Raw genomic sequence first — 27,097 nt, 5'->3', positions numbered from 1 at the left:
AACACAATCATTTTCTCAATGCACAAATAGAAAAATTCTGCACACAAAGTTCGGGAGACTTCTGGGTAAAAGAGGAAAAGTTATTTTCTACCTATTTATTTTTTTTTATTGTAAAACTTTGAAGTTTTAGTTTTCAGCATAGAAAAAATCACACAGAATATCTAAAAAAAAATAAGCAAACAATAACGAGGATGATAATGATGAAGAAGAATAACAAAATCATAAGATTCACCAAACCCAAGAGCACCATGTGTGCACCAGACTCGACAGAGAATGCATTCAGAGACAGAGTTCTTATTTTGTAACGCTTTATGGTCATTGAATGTCATTTAAGTGTGCGCCGAGCAGACTTGGACCATAACAATATATGAAATCAGAAAAGAGAAAAGTTTTCCAATCACAATGTGTTTTCTTTCTTTTTTTTTTTCTTTATTTGAAGAAACGAAAATAAAGTAGGAGTGAGTATAAATTCTGACGAAACCCTTTTATTTGCTTTGTTTCCGGTTTGTTAAAAAAAAAATCAAAGTCGATCTCGGTTCTTCGATGGGAGTCACTTGTGGGACGTCGCGTCGTCGTCTTCGTCGAACTTGTTGTCGATATTTTCTGTAAGAATAAAAAATGATGATGATGATGACGGAGAAATTGTTTTGGTGAAACTACATACCTATGTATGTTTAGGTATTGAAGAAAAATGAGTGGGCAGCAGACACAAATGAACCACACACTGACTGATGACGCGACGCAACGCACGACCAACCAACCATACATAATAAAAACATACACTGATTTTCTGAAATTAAATTTGTTTTTTTTTTTGCATTTTTAGTGGCTTTGACGCTTTTTTATCTGTTAAGATTTCTGTTTTGAATATAATTCATTGCTTTCGTAGCAAAATCCAACATACAGAGGACATATGCATGTGAAGCCACAAAACGACAAGCCCAACCAATGAGCAATATAACAGTGATGTGGTGTTCAAGGACTCACAGCAGCCACAATTGCATTTTGCATTATTGCAAACACATTGTTGATGGTTGGAATTAAGAAGTTTATTTTAGGCTTGTTCATAGCTGCATTTGTATGTGTTTTATGACAGATATGTAATATAATGAGAAAATGCGATCATCTACTTTAATATGACCTCCGAAACGGCAAACGGTAAATATGTACATATAATGTTAATGTATTTTACAGTTAATGTTTTTATTAATTAGGGGAGAACGGGACATAGAGGACATTCGAAACAAAGAAGACCTTTTGCAAACCATAAATAAATTACTGCTAAATAAGATACGCTTATTACAATGTTATACAACTGTGCATTTTTTTTATTTTAGACCTTTGCCAATGTTAATTTCCCTTTTTTTCTCGTAGACAAAGAATTAGGTGTTTTTTTGTGCTGTTTTAATTTTGTGAAATATTATATTAAACATGTCTAATCAAGTGTGTTACTACATTTTCTTAAAATACTCCGTTTTTTTGCTAAACAATCCTGAAAAAAATTCAAGCAAATTAGATAACTCAATTGATATAATTATTCAAAAGTTAATTGATTGTTCAATCCAAATACATATTTGGTTTTCTAAAAAAAAACTTAAATTTCTTTTTCTTATAAGAACTGAAAAAATGCATTGCAGATACATGCTTTATGCAGAAAGTGGAGGTTAAAAGTCTTAACTGCTGAAATGTGTTCTATGGAAAGTTAAGAGCAACTATTAAGAAGATAGTCAATTTGAAAAATTGTAAAATACCGAAAATAACGGTTTCTCTCTTTTCACCTAGGTACTCTTTTGAACTATGAAATATCACTTAAACAAATTTTGATTTTGTACATTCTCTACTAAATGAACTTATTTTTTTAATTTGGTCAGAATTCAAAAATTTCAGTTTTTCGGACTATAGGTAGGTATATTTTCCACAAAAAAAAATATTTATTTACTTATTTATTTACTCATTTTGTATTAAATTTTAATTTTTAATGCTGTGCGTAGTCAATAGTTATTTGAAATTATAACCAAAAACTTCTAATTATCACAAGAAAATTACATATATCAATATCTTCCAAATTGAATGGATTTATTTACAATTATCAGAAGGTATTATTTCATACATATTTCATAATTTATAATTTTGACACCTAAATATTCACATAGTATGAATGTACCCACAAAAATGTAAAAATTTAAGAATAGAAAGACTACATACAGTGGTGGCAAAATAATTAAAAACGTTCTCCTTTGATTACAAAATGTTATTTTTTTTTTACTATAAATACAAAATATTTAACAAATTTTTAGCAAACACGAGTGATGATAATAATATACATATATAATAATTTTAGAATTAATCCAACAAAAGAAAAATATTGCAAAAAATCTAAAATATATTCCAATTTTGTGTGGAAATATAATTAGAAACACTGAGGAATAATTACTAAGAAATACCTATCCTGTTTTTGATTTTTAGCATTTACATTTGCAAAACTGGGTGAATTAATTAAACGTACAATTAATAAAAGGGACTATCACCAACTAATTTCTATAAGTTGGTTTATGCCACATGTTCCAAAAAAAAAAAATAAAACTTCCTTAACAATTCCTGACAGACCAACCTATTTATATTTTACAAAAAGGAGGTGCAATAAAGAGGAGATCCCTAATAAAACATTGAGCTCTTCAAATGTCTCTGTTAAAAAATATTTCTAATATTTTTTATTTTTATTAAGGACATATGTACCTACATACATTTTGAGAAGAAAGAGCGTGTTTCTAATTATTTTTCCACCACGACTGTAGGTATCTTTTCAGTTTCACCCAACATCTCTTTTTTCTTTTGACATTTGACAGTCTTATTCATCTTCGTTTCTACCACATGGTAAGTTTTTATTTTCTTTTTTGTTTCTCTACTTCTTCATCAAGCGCCTGTTACCCCATTTAAATACGTCATAGATGTTAAAAAAAGAAAAATGAGAAAATCCTGGTGACATAAAAGGAGAAGAATAATACAAAAAAAAAAAAAGAAAACAACTACATGTGTATAGTACACACCGCCTCTCGCTGCATAAACACAAAAATCTCTCACATTATCACACTGTTTCGCAGTTGCGTAAATGTTTGGAAAAAAGAAAATAGGAAAATAAAACAATACGGAGAGCCACCGTGGAGACTGGAGCGGATTGAGATCTGAGAATTTGATTCCTGGTCCTTTTCGCATGTCAGTGTACGAATACAACTGCTGTCTATTGAATTTTATTTTTGATGTCTGACAGGATAACCGTGTTTGACTTCATTTCTGGACACAAAACTTTCCTTGACACGGCTAAGAAATTTAAAAACATCAGTTTTATAGAACTTAATTTCTATTAATATTGATATTGTGTTGCACTGACCCGGCTTTTCAAATTTTTGTTAAAATGCCATGTGTGTCGATTGTGCAAAGCATTGTTTTTCTTAATACTTTCAGCTGTATTAACTCAAGGCCATTTTAGGAATGAAATTTTGATTATTCATTTAGAATTTAGAAGTTACATCACTGTTGGAAATTAATTTTCTTAACTAAAGGTGAGATTTCACATCTCTTCTCAAAATACAGCTTTGTTTTTATTGAAACAATCGATTTTTGTTGGGGTAGCTGTAAGTAATTATTTCGATTAACTAGGAAAACATTGATATCTGGGTCGCAAAACAGATGTTTAAAATGAAACATTTTTTATGTAGACAAAATATTTTAGTAAAATGTTGAATCAACATTTTACTAAATTATTTTTTAGAGAGTTAGACATCAACATTGTTGATGTCTAACCCTTCAATTAACTAAGATAACGATGATTTAACGCTTGTTACGATTTCTAAGCTCTTAGATCTTAACTTTTCTTTTATCAATTGTTTAGATATTTTGAGCCACCACTGTGAATAGTTTCAATATAATTTTTCAGGACAAAAGTATGGCTTAGGAAATTTGAAAAAAGAATTTTTTTTAGAATTTGGGAAATATCAAACTCGCTGATGATCTCGAGCCTCAATAAGATACTTACAAATACTCACATGACAGAGGTAAATGAAAAAAAAAGAGGTATAATTTTCAATTTCGCTGGTTGAAGAGAGTACTGCAGATTCAGAACGACTTTGCTGTATCGAAAATCCTGTAAGGCAATGGAATAAAGCAGATTCAGCCCTAACCAAAAATTATAGTTTGATTGATTTTTGAGGTGGCAATCAATAGATATAACTCTCGAAATTTAATTTTTCTAACTGTACTACACGAAACACTACAACAGATACCTCCTGCTAATTGCAGTTTCTCCAATTGAGCAATTGAGAAATACAGTACGGTCGAAGAGTATTTCCCCCTAGCGTTATAAGCTGAAGGATGAAACCCCTCTTGGTGTATTTGAATGTCCTGTTCTGTTCTATTCTGATCTAACTATTAAATTGATGAACAGAACTTACTTGTTCTTCCCTGATGAGGAAGTCGTCATAAATGTTGAAACTTCGTAATATTATTTTACCTTCCGAATTTATTTAGGCATCGTTAATATTCGTCGGAATTTATTTCTAGGAAACAAAATATCATAGCAGCCGATACCAATGAATTGCGAAAAAAATTCTTAATAATTTAAGTACCCATGTTTGAAACAAGGGAAACTTTCCCTTGTATTCACTATAGCCCCATCCTTACAACTAGCACTTGATAAATGCTCAGGCCTATTCCGAACATTTTTTTCAAAGCAACAGTGCTTCCTACGATTTGGGTGGATGAAGAGGCGAGAAAACTCTGACATCTTCTATGTACTAAATATGCTCCGAGTATTTCAGAACTTACATACGGATCACAATTTTGAATGTATAAAATGAAGCTAAGATGAGGAGGTGAGGCACGAGTGCGATAACCTATAAGATTTGGGGTGGGGGCAAGGTTGGGTATGAACAAAGTTGCTCTAGGATTCGAAGAAACTTTAACTTTTAAATTTTGAACAAAATTTGATAATTTGCCGTTGTTGCCGTATTTTTTTTTTTTATTTTAGGTCATATCTTTGAGAATTGCCCCTCCTGCCTAAAGGGGGGAGGTAGACCCTCTCCTATAGTAAAAATTATATTTGTATTGAACCCCTTTACAAAAAATCACCATCAAATCTTAGCGCCCACATTTTCGTACTCGTGTCGTTCAAATTTATGTACATATTTATACAAAACACCGGTTTAAATTATTATTAAGGGCCATTTTCTGAAACGAAACTAAAATATTTAAGTAGAACATAAAATCTTATTCCCTACTTTGTCCTCTGTGTAAGATGTCACATAATGTTTTATGTAGAACTTAAATTCTTAAGTTTCGTTTGAGCAAACAGCTCTAAATATGAAAGTTAAGATGTTATTCTATGTATAAACCGTGGTTTCAGTACTCAAAAATACAAAAACATATTTTAGCAGAGAAAACCAAATAGTCTACGATTGTAGACCACGGGACTACTCGTGTTACATTTCACTGGAGGTTTAAAAGCTTTGAATATAATCCTTTTTTGGATTTTAAATCCATTCAAAACTGTAAAAACAGATCTCAACTTGGAGTCTATCAATGCCTAATTTTATCCAACGAATCACAATAATCCTAATATATGACCATATACATACACAGCCCTATGATGGTAGCCGATCGGAAGAAAATTTTATCCGATTTGTACGAATTTTTCAATTTTCATATGATTTTAACCCTTCCGACAGTAAAATCGGACAGATGTACGAAAAAAAATCTTAGGTGCGTTGAAAATTTAAAATACATGCGATGCTATGCAGTGAACTGTCAAAATATTTGAGACGCGTTGTGCTTTATGCTTTTTTTTCTTTCCGATTCTTCCCGATAGAAAATTAAACGTGAAAAATTATCCGAAAAATATAAAAACCAAAAAAATTGGAATAATTTCTCTCCTCAAATTCGGGTACCGTGAATACAAAAATCTTCCGATCGGAACTTTTCTCCGATCGGATATTTTACCGATCGGCTACCATCATAGGTCTGACAGTGCTGTTAAAAACATTCCGGATTTTTTTGTCATTTTCATCAATTGAAATTTTATAACACAAAACTGGAACAAAATATTGTTTTAATATTTTTTCTAGAAAGTTTATATACCAGTTAAGCAATTTCAATAGAAAATACTGATCTAATGAAATAACGGAAAAATGGGTTATAGTTATCAAATTCGTTACTGAGTTATAGAACACTTTCAAGCCGAAATAAAACAAAATATTATCCCTTTGGAAAGTTGCAAATTGCAACGTCAAGTGAGTTTGATATCGTCAAAAAATAAAAAAGCGAAAAATCAGTTGAAGCAGATCACTTGGGTGGATGTGGTTTTTGATAAAGGATCCTTTTGCGACTTCTTAAACGATTTTTGAGGAGCTAAATCTGCCTCCAACATCAAGTTCTGTAAGGAAGGGTTTGAGAGATTTGGTCTTTATGTCTTTCGGCTCAGAAAAAAGCCATTCCTTTATAGGTACTAAGCATTGTCTAAAAAATTAGGCAATGAATGGACATTGAAACACTTAAATTTCAAAATAAAAATACTTTATCATGGTTGTATTTACAAAAAATCATCTGAATTGCTTCATAACACAACGGAAAAATATGCTTTTCAGTGATAAAAGAAATTTTAAATTGTTTTATTCCAATCGTGAAACGGCAGCTAGTAGCTCAAACATGGACATGTTTGAAACCAAAAACAGTGAAGCATAGCAGATGATCAGTGAAAGCTGAAACACAATCACGCTTTGCCAGATGCGTCGTCGCGTTACGTTGAGAAATCCTCAAAGCGCGTTTCTGTCACTTTGACTTTGAACAGCTGATTGAAACATAAAATGTGCTGTCAAATAAAAAAAAAACACAGTCACTCACAAAATTATTGGGCCAAGTCTTTATCTTGATTTAAATGTGGAAAAATGAAGAAGGATATTATAATGTGTTGTAAAATACATAACAATTTGTTTATTCTTTAATCCTATAGTTATAAAAACAAAACCAATCAAAATAAATTGTTTTTTAAACAACAACATCATTAAATTATTGTTGTTTTAAATACGTAGATTGTTTTTATTTAAAATATCTCGATGTCGTTTTTTTGTGCAAAATCTATATAGAGAAACAAAAAAACACACCTAGTTTTGTTATAATTTATTTTTTTTATTCACATTTGGCCCAATAATTATGTGGGTGACTGTAAGTATGTCTGATAAATGTCGCTTCCTTACGTTTCCTTACGTTTGTCAAAAAAAGCGTACGTAGAAAAAGCGTTATTGTGGCACTTGTCAAAATCGACGGCAAAGCGTGATTGTGTTTCTGCTTTGAAGGTTTGGGTTTTTTTCAGCTGTAGGCTCTAGCCCGTTACACCAAATCAACGGAATTATGCATCACTTCCAGAATAGAAAGATGTTGGAGTCGATAATGGCTCCATTAAAGAAGAAAGAAATGTCTCTTTCTGCAAGTTATGATGCCAAAAATTCTTAAAAGTTCGTTAAACAGTAGTTTGGGGCAGAAAATACTCTTGGTTTAGAATAGCCGTAACAATTATCCAATTTGAAATCGATTGAAAATTTGTGTACCATCTTTAAGTGACGGGAAGAGAAGAAAAAGCACACCTGAGCAACTAACGTACTTGTAGCTTTGAAAAATGACTGGGACATATTTCTAGTTCTATTTTTAATAATTTGGCCAAGTCAAAGCCTTGTTAGTGCCGAGTAGTCTTAAAAAACAAAGTTTGCTGAACAAAATATTAACTTGGAATATTAACATTGAAAAATCCGGTTATCTTTTCACAGCCGAAATTCTGACTTTACTTCATGACACCGTTACACCCTGCTTACATACGCCGTTGGCAGTAAGCTAAGGATAAAGCCGGCTGAACAATCTTGTTGGTTGAGGGCCAATTCAACCCTTAGTACCTATTAATGATAAATGGAGATAAACAAAAGTTTATACATTAACGTAGGAGATTCCTACTAGGAATCTTTTTAAATCGCAAAGAAATAAACTGACTTCTGTAATTTTTCTATTCTATTGCATGGCTTCTCATATTTTTTTTGTTAAGACCACTAGCTTACTCAAGAAGAAAATCGCACGCGTGCTGTTGTAGGAGATACATTTTTCTTTTTTAAAAACATCCATCAAAACCAGTGCCCTATTGCACCAACCACTTTGCACTTTTCATTTTGCAACTTTGCAAAACAAAACTTTTCTGCAAGGTAAAAGTGCAAAATGTTGCACCAAAAATTAAATTTTCCCCAAATTTGACATTTCTCTTTTTCTTCTTTAAAATTTTTTGTTGTTGTATCGCACCAAGAAGCAAAACAAACGAAATGGAATGTTGAAAAAAGAAAAAGTGGAAAAAGAAACGTCAAAAAAGAGTCTCACAATTTCGAGCCACGACTCTCCGGTCGGACAGTTTTTTGTTTTATCTTCTTTCTCTTTTGCACTCATTGGTTTTGAAAAGAGGCTTCGTGTAATAGCTGACTTATAGCGTTTTCGTTTGGGAATTCTTAGAAGCGTCCGGGACTGTCCGATCCGGAATGCCAAACGATCAGAGTTGGATACTTTTTTTTATTCTGAAGTTTGGGTTTCTTTGTATTTGTGAAACATCAAATGCGAACGTCTGATGAAAGTTTTGTTTTGTTTATTTTTTTTTTATTATCATTAAGTTATCTATTTTTGTTTTGTTTTCTTCACATTATTTTAATATAGTTTAAAGTTTGTGCATAGTTAAAAATCTTGAAATTTAAAAATGAACAACAAAGAATGACATTTCATTACTTTGACGTCTTAAGTGTTAACATGTGTGCGTGATTCTGGTTTTGATTCTGCCTCAAAATTCGGAATCGATTTTCTCTTCTTTCCAGAATTAGAACTGTCATTGAGTGCCAAACGATCAGTTTTAGAATCGTTCGGGAGAATTCCGGACAGTCCCGGACGACCAAACGAAAACGCTATTAAACAATGAGATCTTTTGAAATTTTGTTGTACTTTACTTTATCATTTGTTATTTTTTTTTTGTTTAATTTGTTTAAAGAAAAAATAATAGAATATCATTATTTTAACTTTAAATTGCAATCATTCATTGAATGTCGCATAATTTTGAATAAGGTGGTTGACAATTCTAGAGGAAGCTATGTGGCCATAAAGCAGAGGGCAGGAGTGCGTTATTTATTTTACCATAGTTCATTTATGTTTATAATATCGAAATATGGTCTTTTGCTTAATTACAATTTGTATTTATTTGACAGCTGAACATCGTTCCTAAACTCCTTTGAAGTGTCAAATAGTCACGATTCGTAACTATTTCCAATTCACTTCCGTGATCTGAAGTGTGTTGATCTGTGAAATCAGGTGTTTGATTTTCAATACAATACAAACATTTTTATTTCTTTTATTTAGCTGCGAAAAAATTAAATTAAAATGGAATTTTTGAAATTTTATGATGAGAGAAAATTTATTTTGAATAAAAACATGACTTTCAGTTATATTAATGGAATAGGCATTATTCTAAAAAAAAATGGTAGTTTGACAGTTTAATATTATCTAACAACAAATAGTTCCTAAATGATTTGTAAAAAGAAGACAACAAATTCCAACAATGTCACTTCAACTTGTTTTCACGTACCTACCTACTAACCATAGTTAATAAATTATTCAAAATAGTTAATTATTCCTAATTTCAAAATTTATTGTTAATTTAACATCACTCACGTAAGACGTAACTATTACTAGGTATACTATTCATCTTCAAAAAGTCGTTCAAAGCGATGTATTTAAAATTATCATTTAATATACCCGAACTTTACACGAGAAATGGCCATCCGCAAATGAAATTTTGTCTTTGCATATTATTGCAAAACTTTGCAGAATTTTAAATGGAAAGTGCAAAGTTTTTTTGTTTGGTGCAATGAAATCAAAGAATTCTTTACAAATTAGCAAAACTTTGCGCTTTTCAGAAAAGTACTTTCTGTTTTGCAAATTTGTGGTTGGTGCAACAAAATTTGCAAAGAAGGAATTTTTGTTTTACTTTTCAAAAAAATAATTTCCTCTTTGCAAATTAGAGTTTGGTGCAACAGAATTTGCAAAGTTGCAAAATGCAGAGTGCAAAGTGGTTGGAGCAATTATAGGGCCCAGGTGAATTTTTTCGATTTTCCAATGAAAGAAAAAGAAAAAAAAAGAACCGAACAAATAGTTTCAAAAAAATCTCTTAACTATTCAATTTTTTCTCTCAAAATTATCCAAAATCTATTGAATTTCTTAATTTTTTTTTTTAAGATGAAAATTGAAGTAAAGTTAAAAAATATATCAAAATGTTGATGTGTTAACGCAGCTTTGCCAGCAATGAGGACGAGAGATTTTCACCATTTATACCTACACACCAAAAGACAGAGAAACTCCAAAACGGAATCCTTTATAGAACCAAGGATAAGGGATAAAGCAAACATGAAAAATAAAAAAAAAAAAAACAACAAAACCAAATATAAAAAGAATTGAAGATACTGCTTTGCTGCTGGATGTCGAATAGGTACACCTTTGAAAATTAAAAAAAAAAAAAAAAAAACATCCCTCCCACCCTCTCAACACCCAACACAGAGTCCAATGCAAAGGAGACCGAGAGGAGCAAAAGCAACGATGATGATGATGATGATTATAATATACTCTTGTAGAAAAAAGTAAAAATACAAAGAAAAAAGGAAAGAGTTGGAGTTGAAATTGAAGTTGGAGCTGCTGCTGTGCTTTTTTCTTCAACTACTACCTACCTCGAGATAAATATCGCTGTCCGGATTGAAAGTGTCATTAACCCGACGAAATGTGTAATTCACATGCGGAATCGCATGTAGAATTCGCACAAGGATACTGGGTTGGTCCATGCTGCTGCTACTCGTACTGAAACTGATGCTGATGATACTGTTTGCTCCTTCAGCTCTCGCTGACGTCATAAAAGTGTAAGTTTATCCTTTTTATTTTGTAGGTAGAGCTACACACTCTGGCTGGCTCTGGTTTGTGTTAGTATGGTTGTTGAAGGTTGTTGTTTTTGATGGTGATGGTGAGAATGTGGCGACGATTATGATGGGTGGAGAAATATTCGAGATGGTGGAGTTCTCGCTTCACTTCACCCACTGCTCGAGGTGGCAAAGAGCTGTTTTTTTTTTTTGTTTAATTTCTTTTTTCAAACCGCAATTGGCACTATTATTAGATTGATACAACGACAACGACAATATAAAATGTGACAATAAAAGGAATCACAGAGATTCGCCCGGACAAGAGCAAGAGGGTGGGGTGCTTTAGTGCTCCCGGTTTTTTTTTTTTTTTTTTGTATATTTCTTCTTTTCTCTTACACCAAAACTATACGTCGTCCTTGTTATATATATATACAATATATATTTATATAACACTCACTTTCACTTCACACAGAAGGTAAATGATGATGCCTAGATGTTTTTCGCATTTTATCACACATTCTCACCTCCATGAAGTAAAGAAATACAGGCTTTTTGTGGACTTTGATAAAACAATTTCTTAAATTTTAGATAAATCAAACCTTATTCACTGCAATTGAGATTTTTTTTAAATTTAAAGCACACAATTGAATTGAAGCATATCGCGCACTGGGAAAAAGGACGAAGCTACGACGACAGCGATGAAGAACGACGACAACGGCAAGTTGCGATACAAATTCCAAAAAGAAAACAGAAATCTCATTTCATCCCTTGGTACACGTTGGTAGTGGTAGTGTGGGATATACTCCGATTTTTTGAATACGTGAACGTACAGATAGAGCTATCTCTTTTAAACTTGATTAGGATGCCAAGAGGCAAGAGTGAATCAGAAGCATGAAAAACGACAGTGGAGATATTGATGTTGGTATTGGTGTCACAAAGGAGCACATTTTGATTTTACATATTTTTTTTTGTTATAATTTTATTTTTACTTCAAACTGGAACGCACATAAAAATATATAAAAATTGATAACATAAAAAATTCACGTGGAATTCTTATCAATTAGATAAAATTAGAAATTTCACAGTTAAAAGAGAAAAAAGTAGTGTTGAGTGAAAATTTTTTGCAACAATCGAATTTGTTTTGTTTTGTGCGAGAACACTCTGATTTTTGGTTAAAGTCTTGAAATTGAGACAACACAGCACGACCGATGATGAGAAACTACTAAAAAGAAAAACTAAAAGGAGTTTCTTCTTCGTTCCAGATTCCAGAGAAAATGGGTCTAAAAGAAAAACTGCAAAAAGCCCGGTGATTAGAATGAGAGCGCATGCGATTGAGGTGGTTTGTTAATTTCACTGGAAAGAGTGAGAAAAAGGGAGAAAAGTTACCCCGTTTGTATGACCGATTTAAAGATCGAATTGAAACTGAATCGAAATTTCGATCCAGGTATATGGAAGTACCAGATCGAGGAATCGAATTGAAATAGAATCGAAAACACAATTTTTCTTTTAAATATATTTGCAGTAAAATAGAAAAATCTAACCAAAAACAAGGTGCAAGTAAAACTAGATATCATAATACATACATACAGTAAAATTTGCAAATAAGAAGACAATCACACACAATTTCCACAATAAATTATATCTCGAGTATTCAATTCGTTTGGTATATATGCATATTTTCGATTCGATTCAGCTCCCCGAGTCGGATCGGATCGACAAATCCGGATTCAATTCGATTCAGGTATATATAGACCTAAATCCTGATTCAATTCGGATTCAAATCGCCATACAAACGGGGTAAGTGTGTTTGTTTTTGTTGAAAAAACGACATGAAATGGAACAAGAAATCGGGTCGGGCATGGTGAATTGGAGAGATTTTGACATAAATGAGGTAAGCTTGAGTATTTAGTGTGAGAATGTAGATGGCGGGGTAAGCAGTACTAAAAAAAAAAATTGTTGTGGTCGATATGAATGGCAGCATTCACAATTATTTGCATCAATTTGCGTTTTACAATTTGGATTTGGAAGGATTTGTTTGTTGAACAAAATATATTTTAATCAAAATTTGATACATTCGATCAATCTTTCATGCAATGCAAAAACTACAAATAGCCAAAGCCACAACGCGGTTTTCCTTAAAAAGTTTTCGAAAACTCGAAAAGTGTTCACACCGATTTATTTTCAGATTTTCGTTTGACATTTGAATTATTTTGCTAATAATACCGACCACACATCTCCAAAATATTAGCAAAAATAGTCAAAAACATACCTATATTTCAATGATATGAAAACTGTTTGAATAGTACAAATCATTATAGCTGCGTTCCTTTGGAAATATTTATCTACTGCTTAGTACTTAAAGCTGCTTTGAACTACTTTTTCAGTATAGCAAAAGTAGATCAAAGTAGTTTTAAGTACTAAGTCAGCTATTACATGAAGCCTCAAGAGGCGCGCCTCTTTTCAAACGTAATGGGTGCAAAAGAGTAAAAAGATGAAACAAAAAATTATCCGACCAGAGAGTCGTGGGTCGGAATTCTGAGACTCTTTTTTGACGTTTCTTTTTCCACTTTTCCTTTTTTCAACATTCTCTTTCATTTCTTTTTGCTTCTTGGTGCAATACAACAACAAATTTTAAATCAAAAGAGAAATGTCAAATTTGAGTCCTGGACTCAAGAGGCATCGTGTAATAGTACGCGCCTCACATAATGATTATCAAAAGAAAATTAGAAAAAAGAGTCAAGCCTCTTGAGGCTTCATGTAATAGCTGACTAAGCAGTAGATAAATATTTCCAAAGGAACGCAGCTTATAACAATCATTAACTCATAAGCAATAGTTGTTTTGTTTTTTTTTTGTTTATTTGGTATATAGATTTTGTGCAAAAAAACGACATCGGGATTTTTGAAATCCGTGCAAATGTTTGGCACCACTGTAATTTGACGTTCTTATGTATTTTTTTTTTACTCCGTATGGAGTAAATCATCCTTGCTGGATGAAAAAAAAAAAAAAAATTAACAAAAAACCAAAAATCATTTGTATATTCTTAGCTACATTTTAAGACCAAGTTGCATAATGCTTCACGATATCGTTCTTGTGTTTTAGTCGTTTGAAGGTAGCCATATTGAATTTTTTTTCAATTTTTTAAAAATCAAACGTGGAAACTCTTTTATTTTTATTTAATAATTTTTCGAAAAACTTTGGTAATTTTATACATATGTATGTATGTATATTTGTTCAACAATCTTATCAGAATCCATTTAAGACTTTTATATGAAAAGTGCATTGCGTATATCTCGAAATACCTATTTACATTTCAATGCAACCATGTCAAACAAATTTATGATAATTTTTTTCTATGAGAGATTTTTTTCAAAACTCATTTTCTCCACTTTTTGTTTGTTAATATTTTTAGATATTTCTGTATAAAATACCTATAACACAACAAATAAATTACCTTGGCACTACTGTTTTTATCGAGAGAAAGTAAAATCTGGATAATTATCTGGGGTGTCATTCCGTAATTTTGAAAACCATAATCGAATCGATGATAATCGTTTTACAGTTTGAGAATCTTAAAAGCTATTTTAAGTCAATTCTGATTCAATATTTCCTAAATAGTTTATTAGTGGAGTAACTAAAGCTCAAAAATTGTCAATATTAAGGAACCCGGCCGAACAGCTTAGATTTTGATGATCTTTTTTTCAAACGTCGGTAATTAAAAATACTTTAAAGTCTATAGATTAAAAATTGCCGGTGTTGCCGTTTTGATTTTTTAAATTTAATTGAAGTTTTTTGTGAACAAAAACAAATTTTTTTCAAAAATTTTTCTTAAATTTCATAAATTAATTGATGCCAAAAGATTGTCTAGGAAATTCAAGGAAAAAAAATATATGGAAGTGAGGGACAATCTTAAACAGTTCAAGCGATAGATGCAATTTTCTTATTAATTGACTTCAAACACAAAAAAAAAATATTTGAACACAACGGCAACACCTACAATATTCAAATATACATTTTTTAAAAGCTAGAAGCTTAGTAATATATGTAAAATTAAAATTAAGTTAATTGAATGAACGGCTTTTGAAAGAATGGTAATTGAACTCAGATTTTTGAAAAAAAAAAAATTATTGAAAAAATTTTAACATGTCGTTTTTAAACTTGGTCGTAATATAAAATGCATTTATTTTCAAATTTTTTTGGCCGCATTTATTATGATTTCAAATTATAAAAGGAAATGTCAATATGTATTACGGTTTATGAAAAAAATTAAAAAGTATTTCATTTTGGAAGAACTTTTTTAATAAAAGTTTTGAAAAAAAATGTAACTTATTTTTTTTTTTTAAAGTTCAACATCTAAACATAAAATTATTTTTTATTCATTTAATAACCCTTACTGTTGAAAGTTAAATAGCAAAAATTTAAATTTCCTATTTACCACAGTCTTTGAGAAAATTAATTATTTCAATGCAAAAATTTAGTTTTAATAAAAAAAACCATTGAAATTGAAGTAATTTTTCATTTTTTTTCAAAAGTGTGATATATTTTACCTTTTTTGCTTCGAAATTCAACTGATTATATTTATGGCCAAACATTTTTTTTAAATAAATTCATATTTTATTACAAAAAGTTTGGAAAAAAGTCATTTTAAATTTTTCTAATAACATTTTTTTTTAATTCTGAGTTTGAGGACCATTTTTTCAAAAAGTCTTGATTAAATTTAGTGGATTTAAATTTAAGAGATAAGAATGAGCTCCTGGCTTTTTAAAAATGTATTTTAAAATATTGTAGGTGTTGTCGTTGTTTTCAAAATATTTTTTTTGTGTTTGAGGTCAGAATGTTAGAAAATTGCATTTATTGCCTAAACGATGGAAGATTGTCCCTTACTGCCTTTTATATATTTTCCTTAAATTACCTAGAGAATCTTTTGCTATCATTTGTTTTATGAAATTTAAGCAAAAAAAATGGTTTTGTTAAAAAAAATTTAATTTTAATTTAAAAAAACAATACGGCAACACCGGCAATTTTTATTCTATAGACTTTAAAGTATTTTTAATTACCTACGTTTGAAAAAAAAATCGTCAAAATCAGAGCTGTTCGGCCGGGTTCCCTAATAATTTGCTTTAGTTACTCTACTATATATAAATAAAAGTTTTCGTATCCTTAGAAGTCGTATTAGTCTAGGTGATTTAGTAGTTGCCTCTTACTCGGGTGTCCGAGGTTCGATTCCCGAAATTGAAATTGTTTTTTTTTTTTTCTCAATAATCGTCAATAAATAAACGATAGCTAAATAGGTCTCGTTTTTGAAGAATTTATTCCTTTTTAGATGCAATATTTGATTTTTTAAAAGTGTTTATTAATTTATTCCAATCACCGAATAATTTGCAAACTCCACTAAGAAAAAAAATATTAATGATTAATTTCTACGAATAACCATAATGTTAGAGTAAATTATTTTAATATGTGTAACAAAACATTTTATGCATTTTCCAAAATTATATTCAATGTATGTAAGTTTTGACTTTTGGGTCATTAAAAAATTCTTATTGATCCAAATTTTTTCGACGTTTAAACGCATTAATTTTGGAAAATAAAAATTTTCAAAAATTATATAGGTACGATACGATTAAGAAGGCAACTTAGAGACAAATCAAATCCCTTGTCTCTTCCAACGCATATGTAAGTGTACATGACCATTTTGATAATAATTCTCACAGATTTTTTCAAAACTTTTGCCTATCCAAAGAAGCGTTCGTTTTAGTATTAGAAACTATTAATTTAAACAACGGCCGCCGTTCAACATACATTCCGGCTATATCTTGTATTAAAAAACGAATAGTTTTTGGATACACATATTAAAATAATTTACTCTAACATTATGGTTATTTGTAGAAATTAATCATTTATATTTTTTTTGTTTGTGGAGTTTGCAAATTAATCAGTGATTGGAATAAATTAACAAACACTTTTAAAAAATTAAATATTGCATCCAAAAACGAATAAATTTTCCAAAAACGAGACCTATTTAGCTATCGTTTATGTATTGACGATTATTGAGAAAATAAAAAAAAAAAACAATTTCAATTTCGGGAATCGAACCTCGGACACCCGAGTAAGAGGAAACTACTAAATCACCTAGACTAATACGACTTCTAAGGATACGAAAACTTTTATTTATATAAACTATTTAGGAAATATTGAATCAGAATTGACTTAAAATAGCTTTAAAGATTCTCAAACTTTAAAACGATTATCATCGATTCGATTATCGTTTTCAAAATTACGGAATGACCCCCCTGGATTTTTCAAAAATCTATACAGATAAAGTTTTTTTTGTTTTAAACATGTAAATTGTTTTGATTTCAAATATCTCGATGTCGTTTTTTTGCACAAAATCTATATAGATAAACAAAAAAACAAAGCTAATATAGAAAATTTTGTGATATAAATTATTTGTATTCCTTTTATACTATGTTTCCACCTACCCTAAATCCCAGATTTAGCTAAGAAGATTTATACTACGTTTCCACCTATCCTAAATCAGAGATTTAGCTGAATAGATTTAGAATAAATCTCGAGATTTATTCTAAATCTACTTCCCTAAACCTCGGATTTAGGTTCCAACATCCAAGATGTTCACTACTTTCAATTCGAGATTTAGAATAAATCCCGGTGCAACGAAAAGGTGTACAATTGCTAAATTTTATTTACCTACTACTACAACTACAACAAACAAATTTTGCACCATTGTATTTTATTTTTGCAATAGGGTTAAGGGTATAGCAAAAGTGCAAAAATAAAAAAAATTATAGTCTGTATATTTGGCTGTTTAAATTTAAGAAAATGTTACACTTTTGCACTTTTGCAAGATACAAGACCATTTGCATCGAACCGTGAATACCCCTACTGTTTTTTTTTTTTTTTTTTTTTTGAGAAAAAAAAGTTTAATTGAATAGCTATTTTTTGCTATAAATGTGTTTTTTTCTTTTTCACAGACGGAAATTCATTTTCCCGAACAGAGCTGATTCATAATAATCAAAAAAAGAAACGAATCGTTCCACGGATTTGTGTTTCAATTTCACACAGTTTCACTGATACATTTCTGTCAGATAAAATTGATCGGCTGCATTTCAACCAGGAAAACTGAAATTTTCAATGATAAGAATTTTCAATGACAACATTTTCAATGATTGCTATAAACGACCTGTCATGAAAATTCCAATGATTGGTTTTAATTATCGTCGCCTCAATAAAATAATGTCGTATGTTACATTCGGCTACTTTTGGGAAAACGCAATTAAAGTTCAGATTTTTTTTTCTCGAAAACTGTACGGTGAATTTTTTTAAAAATATCATGGCATATACAGAAAATATTTGTCTATTGAATTATGTTAGAATTATTTCAATATTCCAATCCAGAAACAAATAATAGTCAATTTTCTCCAATATGCCGATGTCGTATGTTACGTTTTCACAGAAACTATTTGTTAGCCAAACACATACGACAAATTGATGACACATACGACAAAAATAAGCAATGTTTTATTCGACACTTTTTTACGACATACGACAAATAGATGTCAAATTCAATGCGCAAAACAAATAACTAACGTTAATTTATTAACTTTTTTAAAACACATTGGCTCTTGGTAATAACCCGAGTTTAGCAAAACTCGATTTTAACAAAAACATCAATGATAAAATAACATACCTACATCTAACTTCTAAACAATTGGTTTAGAAGCAGTTCACCTATAAAATGACAGAACTTTTTTAATTTGGAAGTGAGATGTATGTTTTATTTTTTGTTAAAATCGAGGTTTCGCTAAATTCGGGTAGGTACTATGGGTTATTGACTTCACAACAAAATTCTTTCCTAAAGATAAAATCACATAAATAGAAAAAAAAAATAATAGGTAGATTATTTTTAAAGCAATTTTAGAATTAATGAGATCACAGTTTACTAAAATTAAGTTATGGGACTTTTCACGAGTCGTTTTTTGCCGTGCGGCGAAGCTTTTCGACCAGTGTGCGGCTAAAATCGACTCGTGAAAAGTCGGCCTTACTACTCAAATTATTACAGTTTTAAGATAGCACGATAAAAGCTTCATACAAATTTCGTAGGTCCAAGTTTTCATTGTCACTGGATTCGAATTATTGGGGGAACCTAAAGGATCGGCATCAAAGAATTCATCTTCCAATATTTCGTTACGTATCCTAAATTAATAAAATCATAAAACCACTATTGTATGCATTTTGTATGCATAAAATAGAGCATAAAGCTCCTCGGATAAACTTGGCGCAGGTCGACTCGTCCGACCTGCTCGACATCTTAATTGCAACTGAAATTACACTCGTCAGTACATTTCCTTATGGGACAAACGACAAACGTTTACTGAAATTCCAGTAAAATATTGTTGTATGTGTTGCAAAAACAGCACATACGACAATTATTTACCGAACGAAGAAAAACACAGATTTGTATGAAAAAATTGTAGTATGTGATAATTTTTGTCGTATGTGCACGTTTTCTGTGCACTTACGACAAAAAGCTACTGAAAATGTTTGTACACCTACACATACGACAAAATGCATAGCGATTATCTCGGAAACGGATACAGATATCGAAAAACGGATTTCACAGAATGAAGGAGAAAAAATCAATTAGCAAAACTGCATTCAAATCTCAAAACCTCAATTTTGCACATACGACAATATTTTATTGAGGCGACGTTATGAAAACCAATGATAGCCATAACTATCTCGAGATTTATTCTAAATTTCGGATTTGGGTTCACTTATCGTAAGTCCAAGATTTTCACCTACCCTCTATCCAAGATTTAGAACAAATCTCGAAATTTATTCTAAATCTACTGAGCTAAATCTCGGATTTAGGGTAGGTGATGGATACGTAGTATTAACTCCACGGCCTTTTCTTCCATACGTCATACAATGGTCGGAAAAGTATTTTGACAAAATGAACATTTTTCTAACTGATGAGAATAATCTGTAACGGTAAAACATAAAATAAGGAAGTTGACGGTTATTTATTAAGTATATTATGGTGAATCTCATGATGGTCAATGTCAGTCATATAGTTGGTATTATGCTTCGAGGCTGTATTTTTTGTATAAAAAGTACTAGGTAATTTTTGAGGGAAAAAAATATTTTGACAAACGTTCTTTTTCAATGTTGGTAAGGTAATGCATTTTACGTGTTTCAAGCACGTATAAAACTGACAGATTTGTAAAAAATTGGACAAAACGGCGAAACTTAACATTGAAATTAGTGCATCTTCTGTTGGAAGTCATAATTTCGGTGTTTTGTGTTAAAAAATCTATGGAGAACTGAATTTATCACGGGAAATTAAAAATTACCAAATATGAAAACACAAAAATATAATTATACAACTATACTATTCAAAATTTACCATAAATGGACAAAAAATGAAAAAAATGCACTAAAAAAAATAGACGCATTTTGAAGAATTCACTTTAAATCGGGGATTGACTCCAAAAAGTCTGAATTTGGAAATGCCATTCTTTTATCAAAAACTTTGTTAGCGAAAGTACCCTTTGCATTGAACTCGAAGAAGACAATTTCACCATGTTTATGGGATGATAATACAGTATTTATCTCATAAAACAAAAATCGAAAAAAAATTGAATTCTCAAAGGGACATGTTGTTGTGCTTTTCGCTTCTTGAACAAACTTGACCAAAATTTTACGGAGCTTCAACAGTTCCTTTACTTTTCCCGGATCATTGAGATAGAAATTTGTGAGAATGTGGTCCATAAAACTTTGTTTTTGAATGAAAGAAGCATACCAATATGTTCCTTTGAGAATTCAGTTTTTTTCAATTTTTGCTTTATGAGGTAAGTACTGTATTATCTTCCCATAAATATGGTAAAATTGTCTTCTTCGAGCTCAAAGCAAAGGTTACTTTTGCTAACAAAGTTTTTGATGAAAAAATGGCATTTCAAAATTCAGACTTTTTGGAGTCAATCCCCGATTTAAAGTGAATTCTTCAAAATGCGTCTATTTTTTTAGTGCATTTTTTGTCCATTTATGGTAAATTTTGAATAGTATAATTGTATAATTATATTTTGGTGTTTTCATATTTGGTAATTTTTAGTTTCCCGTGATAAATTCAGTCCATTTATTGTAAATTTTGAATAGTATAATTGTATAATTATATTTTTGTGTTTTCATATTTGGTAATTTTTAGTTTCCCGTGATAAATTCAGTTCTCCACAGATTTTTCAACAGACACACCGAAATTATGACTTGCAACAGAAGATGCACTAATTTCAATGTTAATTTTTGCCGTTTTGCCCAATTTTTTACAAATCGGGGCCTTAACAAGTTTGTCAGTTTTATACATGCTTGAAACACGTAAAATGCATTACCTTACCTTACCAACGATGAAAAAGAACGTTTGTCAAAATATTTTTTTCCCTCAAAAACTAGTACTTCTTATACAAAAAATGCAGCCTAGAAGTATAATACCAACTGACTGACATTGATCATCATGAGATTCACCATAAAATACTTGTGCCCTTAATTATGAAAGTGGACTAAGTCACTCCTAAAAATGGCATCAAATCTAGCCTAAAAATAATTATTATTTAAGGGGTAAAGTTTATTTGAAAGCGAAATTGCATTAAATAAACTTCTTTATTGCTCCTCTAGTGAGTTCATAAAAGAAATATAATTAAATCGTTATAAGAAAATTATTATGTAAGTTTTTCTTCAAACAATGCAAAAAGTGACTAAGTCCACTTTCATAATCATGGGCACACTTAATATATAACCGTCAACTTCCTTATTTTATGTTTAACCGTTGCAGATTATTCTCATCAGTTAAAAAAATGTTCATTTTGTCAAAATACTTTTTCCGACTGTTGTAGTTCTTCCTCTGCGTCTGAAAATCTCATGTGAAAATATATTCTTGTTTCTTTATCTTCTTGAAGAAAGAGAAGGATAGTTTGTACACCCAAAATGATTTTTAGAACACCGAAAGTGCAAAAAAACGACATCGAGATATTTGAAATCAAAACAATTTACGTGTTAAAAACAACAAAAACTTTATCTGTATAGATTTTTGAAAAATGCAGATAATTATCCAGATTTTACTTTCTCTCGATAAAAACAGTAGTGCCAAGGTAGTTTAATTTACAGAAATATCTGAAAATATTAACAAAAAAAAGCGGTGAAAATTTGGTTTGAAAAAAGCTCTCATAGAAAAAAATAATCAAAAATTTGTTTGACATGGTTGTATTGAAATGTAAATATTTCGAGATATACGCAATGCACTTTTCAGATAAAAGTCTTAAATGGATCCTGATAAGATTGTTGAACAAATATATATACAAGTATATAATTACCAAAGTTTTTTCGAAAAATTAGAAATAAAAATAAAAAAGTTTCCACGTTTGATTTTTAAAAAATCGAAAAAAAAAATCAATATGGCTACCTTCAAACGCCTTCAAAAAAAAACTACCTTCAAAGTTATAACACAAGAACGACGCAACTAATGTTAATGGTCTTAAAATGTAGGTAAGAATATACAAATAATTTTTGGTTTTTTGTTAAAAAAATTTTCTGAATCCAACATGGATGCAATGGCCAAATGAGTAGTTTTGGTTTTTTGTGAAACAATTTTTTTTAAATCCATCATGGATGCAATGGCCATACCACTACGGAGTTAAAAAAAACATGAGGACTGGAATTTTTGACAAACAGCTGCCAAAGTGCATGGTATAAAAAGAGAAGGTATGATCATTAGAAAAAACTCAGTATCGAGAACTGTCAAAACTTATGGCTACTTAAGGTTTTGACAGCCCAGCCCATTGAAATTGTTGTTGTAAACAAATTTGTCTTGGAAATTGTTGTTGCTTTTGACTTTGACTTTGCCAAATGCCAAACGTCAAAACCTTATTACCCCATTTTGTAAGATGGCGGCTCTAATGATCATACCTTGTCTTTTTATACCATGGCCAAAGTGTATGTACAGTGGTGCCAAATATTTGGACGGATTTCAAAAATTCCGATGTCGTTTTTTGCACAAAATCTATATAGATAAACAAAACAATAACCTATTATTCACTAGTTTAAAAAATCTGGATGTAAAGAAATTGAAATGTCAAAAATAAATCCAAATCGATAATATTCACTATCACACAAAGAAAAAAATAGTCTTTTTTAACTATTTTTTTAAAACTATTTTCATAGTTAAAATCGGGATAACTATTTTAGATTTGGACTTATTTTTGACATTTGACGATTTTACATCCAGATGTATTTTTTAAACTAGTGAAAAATTTGGCCGTTAGAATGAATCTCGAGATTTATTCTAAATCTACTTAGCTAAACCTCGGATTTAGGGTAGCTGGAAACGTAGTATAAGCTTCCATACAAAGTAGAAGTAGATTTAAAATAAATCTCGAAGGCAAAGTGACGGACCCAAAAGTGCATCAGTTATTCTTTGCTGACGATGGAGCCATCATAAGTGAAGACCCGATATCCCTGCAACGAGCACTTGATGTATGGGTGGATGTTCTAGAAGGTAGTGGGTACCGCATAAGCGCGAAAAAGACAGAATACCTATGCTGCCCATTTTCTGATCCACACAGGCCTATTCCTGACATTTATTTGAATGGTGTAGTGCTTCCCAAGTGTGAAAAGTTTAAATATCTGGGGGTATGATAAATAACGAAGGTACTTGTGATGACGATATCAATCATCGCGTAAGCGTAGGGTGGATGAAGTGGCGGGAAAATTCTGCTATCTTCTGTGATCGAAAAATGCCCCCTAAGCTGAAAGGAAGGCTCTACACCGCAGTTGTGCGTCCAGCACTCATATACGGTTCACAATGTTGGACAATGTACAAAAAGTATGAGAGTGAGTTAACGGCAGCTGAGATGAAGATGCTTCGCATGACAGCAGGAGTAACAAAGCTTGATAGAATTAGAAGTACGAAGATCCGAGGAAGCCTTCATGTTAAAAATACCATCTCCCAAAAAATTGAACACGACCGACTCAGTTGGTATTGCCATGTTCAAAGGAGAGATCCTGAGAACCCCGTCAAAAAAGCAATATCATATAACGTTCCAACACGAAATAAAAAGAAAGGTAGGCCTTAAAACTCCTGGTACAAGCAAATGCAAAAACACCAGCATTCAGTTGGCCTCAGAAACGGAACAATACAAAACCGGGAGGCTTGCCGCCGATTTCTGAGGTCAACCCGGCGAACCCCACAGGCGGATCACTAGTGTGAAGCAGTAACGTGGGAAGGTTATGATCCCCTCGACATCGAGATCATAACAGCGCCGAGAAAAAGGAAGAAGAAGATTTAAAATAAATCTCGATATTTATTCTAAATCTACTTAGCTAAATCTCGGATTTAGCGTAGGTGGAAACATAGTATTACGAAAGTTTCCAGTCTTGGTATAGTTTGTCGATGGTATAGGATTGCAAAAATGGTCTGTCTTTGGATTCGGCAAGCGATATCTTTCATGGGTTTAGTTTAAGGATTGGTTACACAAGTCAACCACTTTGTAAAGCCTAGTACGCAGCTGAAGCGAAATTAAATTTTCCATAAAAAATTTCGTTAACGAAATCTTGAACGACATTAAATTTGTCTTGTTTTTGCTTTAAAACATATTTTCTGATGTTTTTTCTTGAATTTTTTGATTCGTAGTTTTATTGTTTTTACTTTGCTATATAATACCCGATGGTATTTTTTTGTTAACATGTTCGCTGTTGACTTTGGAGACTTCAATTTTTTTCGTTTCGCTTCAGCTGCGTACAAGAGCCCACATCAAATTTTGGGAGTGGTGGTATAACCAAAATGTGAGTATGCAGTTTTATAGCCTTATCTACGCGTTCTAATAACGAATTAATAAGTCTGGCAGCTTTAAATCGCGGCATTATATGATTTTCGGGAGGTTAAATACTTCGAGTTTTCCAATTGATGTGAGTCGGCTAAATTGACACAAATTTATATTCTGAATATAAGGGCTGATGCTCTGACATTTCCCCTAAGCCTGAAGACATCAATCTTGATGATGCGACCAATAGAACTCAACGCTCTTGGCAAAGAGGATATTTTATTTATGTTAAGTGGTTATTTTGTTTTTGTATTTCACATTATACGAGGGTACAAACAAATTACAACAACACGAAATAAACAAATGGGTTTTGGGGGGTAAAACGTTCGAAAGTTTCTAATCTCCCTCAGGGTATCTCTGAGCTGAATTATTCCGAACACAAACAATATTTCCCTAAATTCAATGGAGCTTTATTCCGACTTTTCTCGAGTCAATTTTAGCCGCATGATATCGTGGGCACAAAGCCAAAACCACGAATTTGCTTAAAAGCTTTGAAAACTCTTGCAATTTTATTGAAACTTGCAACGGAAATCGATAGTTAAAGCTTCCTGACAACAAATGGAGGATTGGGATCGACACAGTTAATACAGGGGGGACCGATAACAAGTAAAATGACGCATTTAAGTGAAAATATCCAAAAATGCAGTTTTGGCGTTTTTGCTGACGATATGTTGCTGATGTAATTGATGTAGCTCATAGAGAAATAGGTCCCAGGTGTAGGTTGGCAGCGATTTTTGTCATCGGATGTAGTTGTTTTTGGTCTGTCTTTAAATGAAAATTATTCTGTTCTGTCTTAAAATTAAACAAATGATATTTGCGTTTTTATAGGTACGCATATGTTCATGCGTTAGAAGTATAATTGACTTACATAAAAACGCTTAAAATAAAATCGAATGGGTAAAAACCTTAACTACTGGCCACTTTTTGCAAAGTACAAAAGTGAAAATATTTTTTGTTCTCGCTACTGCAATTTGTTGTAAAGTAGAGTAAAGAAATCATCGCACAAAATCAGTTTGAAAATTTGCACTTTTGTACTTTTCCACTTTTTAGATCAAAGTAGTTAAAAGGCTTTAATTGGGCACGTTCAGGAAATATTAGGGACTAGATATTTAGGCAACTTTATTTTCTGAACGGAAATTGGAATAAATTGCCTAAATTAGTTTGGATATGATGTTATGTCAAGTTTCGAAATTTACTTTAGAATTTCCACCAAATTTAACTTTACTTTAATACCTAAATAAATAATATTAATTATATTCGGTAATGCACTTTTTACTCGTTTTTTCGCACAAATAGATTTAATTCTGTTAACGTAATTTGTAATTAAAAACAATCAGCTGTCATGTTGACAAAAAAAAACTATTCTAGATTTAGGACAAATTTTCTTGCCTAAGTTTCCAGTTATAGCTTTCCAATAAAATTACCTAAATTGGAATGATTTTTTTTTCACAGCTGACAAATCAGAGAACGAGAAATTACCTAAATATTTAGTCCCTAACGTTTCTGAACCTGCCCATTCTCACATCAGGAAAAGTGACAGAGAAATATTTTGAAATGAATGAAGTTCAAATAAAAATATGGATTCCATTTCAATTCACAGAGGTTCTTGGCTCTCGAACACTTTCCTCAATGAAAATAGCTCCCACACAGATGGTAGCTTTTTTCGAAGCTTTCATCTAAAAATTACTTATATTCATGTTTTTACAATTCACACTATTTTAAAAAGTACCTACCATACTGCTTTATAAAAAAGATCGCATGATATTTTTCTCTTTCTGGATTATAGTAAGTACTATCAACTTTTCAAATTAAAGCGGCTATTTTCAAGCTGAATTATTTTCTTGGATAAGTCATGAAAACCCGTATTTTTGGTCGACAATATTGGGTTTAATATCGATATCGTTGACACAAACCATTTCTTATATCACACTGCAATATAAATTTGCTTTTACTATAATATTATGGTCATAGCATTGAAATTATATAACTATTCAATGGTCATAGTCTATTCTACAATAAAAGGTTTTGCTTTTGGAGAACGGAAGTACAGTAAGTTAAATATGGAATTTATCTTTAAAGGTGAGTGCAATTAAGAGTGATTAAAATAAAAAAAAAAAAAATATTTCGATAAATTGTATGTCTTGTTAATTCTGACACATACAATGGCTGGAATAATTATTTTACAAATGAACATTTGTGAATTTGATTAAAAAAATTGTAACGGTTAACCACAGAACTGTGACGGT

At 31.2% G+C, this 27,097-nt stretch overlaps 1 protein-coding gene across 2 annotated transcripts in view; it reads right to left on the bottom strand.

Annotated features, from left to right (window-relative positions):
- LOC129920183 (protein tweety-2-like) overlaps positions 1 to 12,235 on the bottom strand; it is a 161,906-nt gene extending 149,671 nt beyond the window's left edge. For both annotated transcript variants that reach the window (XM_056001415.1, XM_056001416.1), the window contains exon 1: positions 10,782 to 12,235. In XM_056001415.1, the coding sequence (XP_055857390.1) occupies positions 10,782 to 10,961 (180 nt within the window). In that variant the 5' untranslated portion in view covers positions 10,962 to 12,235. The remainder of the gene's footprint in view (positions 1 to 10,781) is intronic.
- Positions 12,236 to 27,097: the final 14,862 nt, after the last annotated feature.

The sequence above is a fragment of the Episyrphus balteatus genome, chromosome 4, assembly GCF_945859705.1.
Source record: "Episyrphus balteatus chromosome 4, idEpiBalt1.1, whole genome shotgun sequence".
Lineage (NCBI taxonomy): Eukaryota > Metazoa > Arthropoda > Insecta > Diptera > Syrphidae > Episyrphus > Episyrphus balteatus.
The sequence above is the reverse complement of the archived record's forward strand: the minus strand, read 5'-3'. Positions and strand labels throughout refer to the sequence as shown.